General features: G+C 38.3%; 1 protein-coding gene across 5 annotated transcripts in view; it reads right to left on the bottom strand.

Annotated features, from left to right (window-relative positions):
- BOLL (boule homolog, RNA binding protein) overlaps positions 1-12,716 on the bottom strand; it is a 59,412-nt gene that overhangs the window by 22,052 nt on the left and 24,644 nt on the right. For 2 of the 5 annotated variants that reach the window (XM_043445959.1, XM_043445957.1), the window contains exons 7-9: positions 11,891-11,962; positions 3,330-3,377; positions 1,167-1,295 (exon numbers count right to left, since the gene is read on the bottom strand). In XM_043445959.1, coding sequence (XP_043301894.1) covers positions 1,167-1,295; positions 3,330-3,377; positions 11,891-11,962 — 249 coding nt within the window. The remainder of the gene's footprint in view (positions 1-1,166; positions 1,296-3,329; positions 3,378-11,890; positions 11,963-12,716) is intronic. The other 3 variants (XM_043445960.1, XM_043445961.1, XM_043445958.1) reach the window with 2 other exon arrangements.

Here is a 12,716-nt window from a genome sequence, read left to right as displayed (position 1 = left end):
CAATGTGAAGACACAAGGAGAGGATGGTTATCGATAGGCCAAGAAGAAAGGCCTGGACTAGGTCCTTCCCTCAAAGGCCTCGGACAAAACCAACTCGGCCAACACCTTGATTTTGGACTTCTAGAACTATGAGACAATAAATTTCTCTTTTTAAGCCATCCAGTTCACTGTACTTTGTTCAGGGAGCCTTAGCAAAGTTATACAAGTATGATACAGCTATTTTATAGTTAGTCTTAATTTCTTCCAGATTTATAGACAACAAATATGTTGAACACACAAGCATGTAAGAACTCAAGAGAGTACAGCACATGTAAGCCTTCTTTAACAGAGTGCTTGCAGATTCAGTCAACAAAGTGATAAATGAAGGGTGAGATGAAGAATGGAGAAATCATAGTAAAAGTATTGATAGTAAACACTTAAGATTCAAAACTGTGGAAGCTGCTGTTTCAGAAAAATTATGTTATAAACTTTAGTAATAATAATAATAATAATGTGAAAGTGAAGTCGCTCAGTCATGTCCGACTCTGCAACCCCATGGACTGTAGCCCACCAGGCTCCTCCATCCATGGAATTTTCTAGGCAAGAGTACTGGAGTGGGTTGTCATTTCCTTCTCCAGAATAATAAAAATAAATACACTCAAACTGGGAGGTTGTTATTTATTTCCCAGTCTTTCACAACATATTTAAAACATACCGTACAGTTCCTGGTACACAGATGATGAGGTTATTAGTAACGGTTTGCAAATATAAACACATGGAAGAGAATATTTACAGTTTTTAGTTATAAATTTGATTTACATCTTTGAAGGAAGAATTTTAAAGATTTTTTTCTTCTTTAATTTTTCTATGCTTTTAACTGACAATGTTAGTAATAAGACAGGCAAACCAGAAGAAAGAGAAGCACTTATCTTACTCTTTCAAGGGGACTGAGTCAGGGATAGTCTAGTAAACAGCTGAGTTGAGGAATGATTCAGAAATAGTGAAGAAGTCTAAGATGAAGCATTCTTAGATATAAAAAAGGGGAAGAGATGTGAATAAATCAAAGAAAACATACGATGTTCAACTTCAATGAGGGTCTTGAACAAATACTTTTAGAAAAGAAAAAGAAATAAATGTTAAAATGAAGTGGTTATGGATATATTACTTTGTGTGAGACTAACACATACCTCTGGAACTGAAGCTTCCATCAGAGACAGAGGAGGAGGAACACATCCACCATCCTGTGCAATTTCCACTGGTTGATAAATGACCTCAGAAGGTTGCAGGTACAAGAATGGAGCAGAAGAGGCAGGAGACTAAAATATAAAATCACGTTTCTAATTAAAATCGGATTAGTTATTTCAGTTAAACCAAATGACTTACCCAACACATGAGAGAAATACTGGTTTCACATTTTCCTAAAGTTGTTTTTAGAGACAACACAGAAGTATCTTAACAACAAACTAGGAACTCTAGGTTATGCTATAAACTCCAATTATGTAGATATTATTAACTCACTTATTTATCACTTATAAGTACTAAAAAGTTCTTAGCACTTTAGAAGCTCATAAATAATTTAAGACAGTCATTAAGATAACTATTAAAGGTTCTGATAATATAATCTATGGTATTTAAATTGGCATTAATTTCACATGCTAGCAAAGTAATACTCAAAATTCTTCAATAGGCTTCAACACCACATGAATGGAGAACTTCCAGATGTTTAAGTTGGATTTAGAAAAGGCAGAGGAACCAGAGATCAAATTGCCACCATCTGTTGGATCATAGAAAAAGCAAGAGAATTCCAGAAGAACATCTACTTCTGCTTCATTGACTATGCTAAAGCCTTTGACTATGTGGATCACAACTCCTCTGTGGAAAAATCTTAAACAGATGGGAATACCAGAGCACCTTACCTGCCTCCTGAGAAACCTGTATGCAGGTCAAGAAGCAACAGTTATAACGACACAGAACAACAAACTGGTTCAAAATTGGGAAAGGAGTATATCAAGGCTATATATTGTCACCCTGCTTATCTAACATATGCAGAGAAAATCATGCAAAATGTTGGGCTGGACGGAGCACAAGCTGGAATCAAGATTGCCAATAACCTCAGATATGCAGATGATACCACCCTTATGGCAGAAAGAGAAGAGGGATGCAAGAGCCTCTTGATGAAGGTAAAAGAGGAAAAGAGGAGGGTGAAAAAATTGGCTTAAAACTCAACATTCAAAAAACAAAGATCATGGCATCTGGCCCCATTACTTCATGGCAAATAGATGGGGAAACAATGGAAACAGTATCAGACTGTATTTTCTTGGGCTAAAAAATCACTGTGAATAGTGACTGAAGCCATGAAATTAAAAGATGCTTGCTCCTTGGAAGAAAAGCTATGACCAGCCTAGACAGCATGTTAAAAAACAGAGAATTTACTTTGCCAACAGAGGTCCGTCTAGTCAAAGCTATGGTTTTTCTAGTAGTCATGTATGGATGAAAGTTGGACCATAAAGAAGGCTGAGCACCGAAGAAGTGATGCTTTTACACTGTGGTACTGGAGAAGACTCTTGAGAGTCCTTTGGACTGCAAGGAGATCAAACCAGTCAATCATAAAAGAAATCAATCCTGAATATTCACTGGAGGGACTGATGCTGAAGCTGAAACTCTAATCCTTTGGCCATCTGATGGGAAGAGCCGACTCAATGGAAAAAGACCTTGATGCTGGGAAAGATTGAAGGCAGGAGGAAAAAGGAATGACAGAGGATAAGACGGTCGGATGGCATCGCCAACTCAATGGGTGTGAGTTTGAGCAGGCTCCAGGAGCTGGTGAAGGACAGGGAACCTGGCACGTTGCAGTCCACAGAGTTTCAAGCCCAGGACTGACTGAGAGACTGAACAACAAATGCCTCACCTCAGCTTTCTGACGTCCCATAAGTGGGGCCTGTCTAACGAACTTTCTGGTGGTATACCATTTGTTATCAGAAGTTGAGAGATGGAATCTTCATTTAGAAACATAAATAAAACTGAAGCAAAATCTGAAGTGACGCTAGAAAAATGCTAAATATTCTAATATTAATAACATAGCACTTGTTTATGAAATACTTTTACTTACATGGTCTCATTTGATCTTTACAAAAGTCATGTGAGAAAACTTTCCAAGGTATGGTATCATTAGTTCCATTTGAAATGAAAAAGCTGAGAAATATAGTGATTAAATGAATTGCCAAATCAGTTAATAAATCAGTATCACAGTTAATAAATACTAGAGGAAGGTCTCAAATCTAGTCTTTCTGACTTAAATATTCATGTAGTCTTCACAAAAACAGTGAAAAAAGTTAAAAGTTAGTATTTACCTGAGGAACATTCCACTGCCATTGACCTGGTAGACACTGTGCAGGGGCCTAAAACAAACAAACAAACAAACAAAAAAACCCCACCAGATTGTAAACAAGGGTTAAAACTGAATATCTACCTGCAAAAGCTATGAAGTTGAACCCCTATACCTCAAACCATATACAAAAATTAACCCAACATGGATAAAAGATAGAAATGTAAGAGCTAAAACTACAAAACTCTTAGAAGAAAACATAGATGTAAATCTTTGTGACTTTGAACCAGGCGATTAAACAAAAAATATGACATCAAAAGCACAGGAAACAAAATAATAAGAGAAAAAAAGATAAACTGGATTTTACTAACATGAAAAACTTTTGTGTTGCAAAAGACACCATCAAGGAGGTGAAAATAAACCATGAGACTGGAAAAAATATTTACAAATTATTATCTGATAAAGAACTTGTATCTAAGCAAAGAACCCATATAGCTCAATAATAAAAGGCAAGTAACCCAATATAAGGGCTTCCCTTGTGGCTCAGCTGGTAAAGAATCTGCCTGCAATGCAGGAGACCTGGGTTCGATCCCTCGGTTGGGAAGATCCCCTGGAGAAGGAAAAGGCTACCTACTCCAGTATTCTGGCCTGGAGAATTCCAAGAGGGCTGCAGAGTCTGATACAACTGAGTGACTTTCACTTAAAAATCACTTAACCCAATATAAAAATTGGTTAAGGATATGAACAGACATTATTGCAAAGAAAATACACAAAAACCATCAATAAGCATCTAAAAGATATTCAACATCATTTGCCTTTTAATCCTCTTCATAGATCACAGCCTTGTAGTGAAGGGGCTTGAGTAACTCAGTGAAACCATGAGCCATGCAGGGCAGGGCCACCCAAGACGGATGGGTCACAGTAAAGAGTTCTGACAAAACGGGATCCACTGGGGGAGAGAGTGACAAACCATTCTAGTATTCTTGCTGTGAGAACCCCATGAGCAGTATGAAAAGGCAAAAAGATATACCACCGGAAAATGAATCCCCCATGTCTGTAGGTGTCCAACATGCTGCTGGGGAAGAGCAGGCAGATAGCTCCAGAAGCATGAAGAGGCTGGGCCAAAGCAGAAATGACACCCAGTTGTGGATGTGTCTGGTGGTGAAAAGAAAGTCTGACACCATAAGAACAATATCGCATAGAAACGTCTTCAACGTTAGATCCATAAATCAAGGTAAACTGGACATGGTCAAGCAGGAGATGGCAAAAGTGAACATCGACATTTTAGGAATCAGTGAACTAACATGGATGAGAATGGGCGAATTTGATTCAGATGACCATTGTTATCTACTGCTGTGGGTAAGAATTCCTTAGAAGAAATGGAATAGCCCTCATAGCCAACAAAGAGTCTGAAATGCACTACTTGGGTACAATCTCAAAAACGACATAATAATCTCAGTCTGTTTCCAAGGCAAACCATTAAACATCACAGTGCCTGAACCATCGATGCTGAGAAAACTGAAGTTGACTGGTCTGATGAAGACCTCCAAGACCTTTTAGAACAGCAAAAAAAAAAAAAAAAAAAAAGCTGTCTTTTCATCATAGGGGATTGGAATGCAAAAGTAGGAAGTCAAGAGATACCAGGAATAATAGGCAAGTTAGGCCTTGGAGCACAAAATGAAGCAGGCCAAAGACTAACAGTTTTATCAAGAGAACACAATGGGCATAGCAAACACCCCTTTCCAACAACACAAGAGACGACTTTACATACGGACATTGCCAGATGATCACTGAGATCAGATTGATTGTACTCTTTGCAGCCAAAGATGGAGAAGCTCTGTACAGTCAGCAAAAAAACAAGACCAGGAACAGACTATGGCTCAGATCATCAGCTCCTTACTGCAAAATTCAGGCTTAAATTGAAAAAAGGAGGGAAAACCACTAGGCCATTCAGGTATGACCTAAATCAAATCTTTTATGATTATATAGTGGAGGTGATGAACAGATTAAAGGGATTAGATATGGCAGACAGAGTGCCTGAAGAACTATGGTCAGAGGTTTCCAACACTGTATAGGAGGTGGTGGCCAAAACCATACCAAAGAGAAAGAAATGCAAGAAGGCAAAGTGGTGGTCTGATGAGGCTTTTCAAATAGCTGAGGAACGAAGAGAAGAAAAAAGCAAGGAAGAAAGGGAAAGATAAATCAAACTGAATGCAGAGTTCCAGAGAATAACAAGGAGAGATAAGAAGGACTTCTTCCATGAACAATGCAAATAAGTAGAGGGAAACAACAGAATGGGAAAGACTAGAGATTTCTTCAAGAAAACTGGAGATTTATCAAGGGAACATTTCATGCAAAGATAGGGACAACAAAGGACAGAAACGTTAAGGACCTAACAGAAGCAGAAGAGATTAAGAGGTGGCAAGAATACACAGAACTATACAAAAAAGAGGTCTTCACGACCAGGATAACCACGATGGTATGGTCACTCACCTAGAGCCAGATTATCTAGAGTGTGAAGTCAAGTGGGCCTTATGAAGCATTACTACAAACAAAGGTAGCAGAGGTAATGGAACTCTAGCCGAGCTATTTAAAATCCTAAAATGATGTTGTTAAAGTACTGCGCTCAATGTGTCAGCAAATTTGGAAAACTTAGCAGCAGCCACAGGGTTGGAAAATGTCAGTTTTTATTCCCCTCCCAAAGAAGCACAGTGCCAAAGAATGTTCAAACTACCATACAGCTGCGCTCATTTCACATGCTAGTGTGAAAAATCCTTCAAGATAGGCTTCAGCACTATGTGAATTGAGAATTTCCAAATGTACAAGCTGGGTTTAGAAACAGCAGAGGAACCAGAGATCAAATTGTCAACATTTGCTGGATCACGGAGAAAGGAAGTGAATTTCAGAGAAACATCTTCTTATGCTTCATTGACTATGCTAAAGCCTTTGACTGTGTGGATCACAACAAACTGGAAAATTCTTAAAGAGATGGGAATACCAGACCACCTTACCTGTCTCTTGAGAAATTTGTATGTGGGTCAAGAAGCAACAGTTAGAACTGGACATGGAACAATGGACTAGTTCAAAATTGGGAAAGGAGTGCAACAAGGCTGTATATTGTCATACTGATCATTTAAACTTATATGCAAAGTACACCATGCGAAATGCCAGGCTGGATGAATTACAGGCTGAGATTAAGACTGCTGGGAGAAATATCAATAACCTCATATATACAGATGATACCACTCTAATGGCAGAAAGTGAAGAGGAACTAAAGAGCCTCACGATAGAGGATGAGAGGAGAGGGAAAAAGCTGGCTTAAAACTCAACAATCAAAGAACTAAGATCATGACATCCAGTCCCATTACTTCATGGCTAATAGAAGAGGGAAAAAGTGGAAGCAATAATAGACTTTACTTTCTTGGGCTTCAAAATCACTGTGAATGGTGACTGTAGCCATGACATTAAGACTCTTTCCCCTTGGAAGAAAAGCTATGACAAACCTAGACAGCATACGAAAAAGTAAAGACATCACTTTGCTGATAAAGTTCTGTATAGTCAAAGCTATGGTTTTCCCAGTAGTTGTGAATGGATGTGAGAATTGGGACATAAAGAAGGCTGAGCACCAAATAATTGATGCTTTCGATTGTGGTGCTGGGGTAGACTCTTGAGAGTCCCCTGGACTGAAAGGAGATCAAACCAGCCAATTCTAAAGGAAATCAACCCTGAATATTCATTGGAAGGACTGATGCTGAAGCTGAAGCTGCAATACTTAGGCCACCTGATGCAAAGAGCTGACTCACTAGAAAAGACCCTGATGCTGGGAAAGACTGAAGGCAAAAGGAGAAGACAGTGGCAGAGGATGAGCTAGATGGCATAACTGACTCAATGGACACATGTTTCTGAGCAAACTCCGGGAGATGGTGAAGGACAGGGAAGCATGGCATGCTGCAGTTCATGGGGAAGCAGAGTTGGACATTCCTTAGTGACTGAACAGCAACAACAATGAAAATCAAAACTACACTGTGATATCACTTCACATACACTAGTACGGCAAAAAAAGTAGATAATAAGTGTGTGCAAAGATGTGGAGAAACCCTCATAAATTGCTGGTGGGACTGTAAGATGGTGCAACCTTTTGGAAAGTCTGACACATCCTTAAAAGGTTAAATATAGAGATACCATTGATTTAGCAATTCCACTCCTAGATACAAGACCTAAGAGAAACGAAAATGTAAGTCCACAAAAAATCTGTACACAAACGTTCATATCAGCATTGTCTGTAAGAGAGGAAAGGTGGAAACAACCCAAAGTCCATCGACAAATGAGCAGATGAACAAAGTGTGGTTTCACAGCCACATACTGTCCATGAAAGGCAGATCTATAAAGACAGAAAGTACTGATCTATTACTGGTTGCTTAGGACAGGGAGGAGGGGGTAAGAGGAATGACTACCAATGGGTAAAGCTCCCCCCCCACCCCCCGGGGTACGGTAGCAAAACTGTAAATTTAGTAAAAACTACTCTGTTGTACAGGCTTCCCAGGTGGCGCTAGAGGTAAAGAACCCACCTGCCGATGCAGGAGACAAGAGATGTGGGTTTGATCTCTGAGTCAGGAAGATCCCCTGGAGAAGGGCATGGCAACTCACTCCAGGATTCTTGCCTGAAGAATCCCATGGACAGAGGAACCTGGTGGGCTATCTAAAGTCCATAGGGTCACAAAGAGTCAGACATGGCTGAAGTAAGTTGTTTAAGTAAGAATGCACGCATTCTGTTGTACTCTTGGAAAAGGTGAATTGTACATGGTATATGAATAGCTAAATAAAGCTTTATTTAAAACAAAATAGAGTCAAGTTATTTAAGGTACTTGTTGTAAGATGACAATAGAAAAGAAAGTCTTTTAATTTTTTAAATCAGTTGTATTATTCTTTAATAATAAATGTTTTAGCTTATTTTCCAACTTTAATAAAATCTTTTTTAATTATTAAAGTAAAAAAGACAGAAAATAAGAAGATTCCATGAATCTACCATCGAAATGGTTAATTTCAGGCAGACCATATCAACTGCTAATGGGTGACATCAATATGATAACCAAGTGAGGTCTGTGTTCTTTATACCATGTTTAAAAAGGCAGGATAATCTCTTAAGAAAATATTTTAATAAGAATCTGAAATAACATGCTTAATGTGTAGATTTGTTAGATAAATGAAATCACTATCTTCTTCTGAAGTGAGAAATACGAAAGATAAATACTGACTAAACCAGTCCTTATCTGATTTGACTAACAAAAACTGATAAAGCTATCAATCTCAGAATTTGTAAAAAGAACAAGGGAAGAGATTATCAAAGTGGCAGTTTTAAGGGGAGAATGGTGATGAATAAATATATAACTGGAAAGAAATACGCAAAGTGAAATTATTTCTTACACTGAAAAATATTATGTTACAAACTGGTACAAAAATCTTTCCCAAGTATATCTAGGTAATATACTTCCAGTTTTGTAATTTGTGTCAAGTGGAAAATTAGAGCCAAAGTATAAAATTAAACTGTATTAGAAACTTTACAGAATACATCTATGTCATGTATGTACATATGTAATCAATTAATGGAGTAGGAGCTGGACTCCACAAAGTGCAAGCAGAAAGTAACTTCAATCTTTCTCACCCCTGGCACTTTAAATGCATTTTGTTAAAACTAGTGTTTACCAGTGGTGAGAGGGAAGGGGGAGGGAAAAAGAAGGTGGGGGTTAAAAGGTACAAGATATTAAAATAAATAAGCTGTAAGGATATAATGACAACCCACTCTAGTATTCTTGCCTGGAAAATCCCATGGACAGAGAAGCCTGGAGGGCTACAGTCCGTGGGGTCAGACACGACTGAGCGACTAACACCACAAGGATATACAGGGTCTGCATGCAGGCAAGTTGCTTTAGTCGTGTCCAACTCTATGACCCTATGGACTGTGGCCTGCCAAGCTCCTCTGTCCATGGGGTTCTCCAGGCAAGAATACTGGAGTGGGTTGCCATGTCCTCCTCCAAGGGCTCTTCTCAACCCAGGGATCAGACCCACATCTCTCAGCTCTCTTGAAAGGGCAGTCAGGTTCCTTACCACCAGTGCCACCTGAGAAGCCCACACGTGGAATACAGACATTTAAAAAATAGTTTTATTTATTTTTGGCTGTGCTGGGTTTTGTTGCTATGCTCGGACTTTCTCTGGCTGAGGTGAGTGGGGGCTAGTCTCTAGTTGGGGTGCGTGGGCTTCTCACTGAGGTGCTCCTCTTGTTCTGAGCAAAGGCTCTGGGTATGTGGGCTCAGCAGTTGCGGCTTCCCGGCTCTAGAGCACAGACTCAACAGTTGTAGTGCACAGGCTTAGCTGCTCCATGGCATGTGGGAACTTCCCGCATGAGGGACTGAACCCGTGTCTCTTCACTGGCAGGTGAACTCTCCACCACTGAGCCGCCAGGGAAGTCCTGGCCAATATTTTATAGTAACTATAAATGGAATAAAATCTATAAAAATTTTGAATCACTATGTTGTACACCTGAAGCTAATATTGTACATCAACTATACTTCAATAAAAAACAAATTTTTCAAAGGGTAAACAGACAAATAAAAAACACTGTGTTGAGCTGGTTTTCCTAGCCTCCAGATAAAAATCAGGAAAAATTATTTTTTGGCATGTTAACAGATTCCAAATGCTGACTCTTTTGTCAGGTACTTTTTTCTTTGGTGATGTCCTTGCTGAGAACTTCTGACTACAATTTTAGACCTAGATTCTAGGGGTCTACTTCACATAGATTTTTTTCTCTTCTGGGGTCATTTTATACTTTTTTGGAAAAATTCTCTTCTGTGAGGTTCTTATCTTGCTCTTGGGACACAAACTTTGCTTGCTGTGAGACGTTCAACATGTTCCCCCTGTAGACTTCTTTTCTGGCTCTGCTTCCATAGTCCACATCACCTAGAGGAAGGCATGGCAACCCATTCCAGTATTCTTGTCCAGAGAAACCCCATGGATAGAGAAGCCTGGCGGGCTATAGTCCACAGGGTTGCAGAGAGTTGGACATGACTGAAGTGACTTAGCAAGCATGCATGCACAGGTCTGAAAGATTCTATATCACAAATTCCAGGGGACAAATATTAAACTTAGTCATTCTCTGAAGTCCTGTTCACTTGGTTGAGAATGGGAAATGCCATAGTACTCTAAAACTCTCTTGTTAAAAAAGCCTCATTACCAGTCTTCTTTATTAACTTCATCCTCAAGATGTGGTTAATAATGAGCACATCCTCATGTGCTCAAGATGGGCAATAAGCTAAGGGTCCTAAAACTGGTTTCATGACTTTTGGTTTGTATTGTTAAATGGCCTAGTATCTAATGTTGTCTTTGGGGCCTCTCAAAATTTTGAATTAGAAATAGTCATGCTACATATATACTTTAAATAAAGGCCATCAAGTTACTTTCATTTTTACTAAGTGAATAAAATACTTTAGATAATTTTATACTTAGCATAGTAACAGAATTTAAGAACAACTCCCCCAAACCTACTCTAATACTAAAAATAATTTCAGTAACCATAATATTTCATGTGGGTCTAATAAAGTTCAAAAAGAAAAAAAACCCAGAAACAAAGTCTTCCACTATTTCAAAGGTTTAAAAGAATGTGATTTTATCTGAGAATGCTATAGACCAGAAGTAGGCAACCATTTTCTATAAAGGGCTAATGGGTAAATATTTTAAGCTTGCAGGCCATATATCTCTGGTGCAACCACTCAACTCTTCTACTGCAACACAAAAGCAGCCACAAACAATTATGTAAACAAATATGGCTGTTTTCCAATTACATTTTATTTATGAAACACCAAAATGGTCTGGCATTAGAGTTTACTTACCCTCAACCTCCCATGAGAATTAATGAAAAGAAGAATGCTGATCAACTAAAAGAGGCTGTCATAATATAAATCACAATATATTATTTATTTTGATATGTATTTATTAAATATAATAACCAGAAACTGATATAATAACAATATTTTTTAAAAAATCAGCCTGTGGTCCAGTATTTTCATAATACCTTGGAAATTATTTCTATATTAGCCAGGGGAGCAAAACTGACCCTATTACATTTGATAAAAATTAGTCCTTTATTGGAAGGACTGATGCTAAAGCTGAAGTTCCAATACTTTGGCCACCTGATGCAAAGAGCCAACTAACTGGAAAAGACCCTGATGCTGGGTAAGATTAAAGGCAAAAGGAGAGGGTGGCAGAGGACAAGATGGTTAGATAGCATCACTGACTCAACGGACATGAATTTGAGCAAACTCCAGGATATAGTGAAGGACAGGGAAGCCTGGCATGCTGCAGTCATAGGATGGCAAAGAGTCAGACATGACAACAGCATAAGTAAACGATCTATCTTCTTATATGACATTTAGATCCCTCATTAAAAAAAAAAAAAGAAAATATCACTGCTATCGAGGCTTAACTACCTCTTTTAAATTACGAGAGTATTTATTTGCATGAGAAAGACTAAAATGAAAGTTATTCAAAAAAGGCTGAAACTATCAAAGATGTGCATTGTAATTTAATGTTTACCTGGTAGTGATATGCAGGCTGCTGATAAACGGGCTGAGCTACCATCACAGGGGAACTAGATATAGAACGTGACTGTTAAGAGGAAAGAAAAGTAGCAAAAATTATTTTAGGCAAAATTCTTTATAACTGTTTATGACAAAGTTTATCTTACACTGTTACCTAAACCCAGTCAACTTACAGTTTATGACTGGAAATATAATTTTTCCACCTCTTATTCATATTATTGCAATTCCACTTCAAGTTTATTAAAATTATCACAATATTTCTACTTCCATGTGGTTTCATTTCCACAGTAATGTTAAAACCACCACCAGAAAAGTTGCTTTTAGTTCAAGATTATGAATAAATACAGTTTCTAAGAGAATATTTCCCTGATGCTGGGAAAGAGCGAAGGAAGGAGGAGAAAGGGACGACAGAGAATGAGGCTGTTAGATGGCATCACCAACTCGATGGACATGAGTTTGAGCAAGCTCCAGGAGTTTGTGATAGACAGGGAAGCCTGGCATGCTGCAGTCCATGGGGTTGCAAAGAGTCGGACACGACTGAGTGACTGAACTGAAGAGAATATTAGATGAAAACTAGCAGCTGGACTTAAGGTGACATAGCCTATTTCCATTGCAGAGACAAGCAGTAGATGTTTACACAGCATTTAGAACTGAATGAATAATCATACCTGATCTGCCACTAAATTCCCACTACTTACAAATAATCAACATCCTATTCCTTTGTTATATATTTAATTAAAGCAAGTGCATTATTTATTGAAGAATGTTAAACTCTATTTTATTAATTTGATATTTAAATAAGTTGGTCATCTAATAAATTT

Source organism: Cervus canadensis, chromosome 24 (genome assembly GCF_019320065.1).
Source record: "Cervus canadensis isolate Bull #8, Minnesota chromosome 24, ASM1932006v1, whole genome shotgun sequence".
Taxonomy (NCBI): domain Eukaryota; kingdom Metazoa; phylum Chordata; class Mammalia; order Artiodactyla; family Cervidae; genus Cervus; species Cervus canadensis.
Note: the sequence above shows the minus strand (reverse complement) of the source record. Positions and strands in the feature narration are given on the sequence as shown.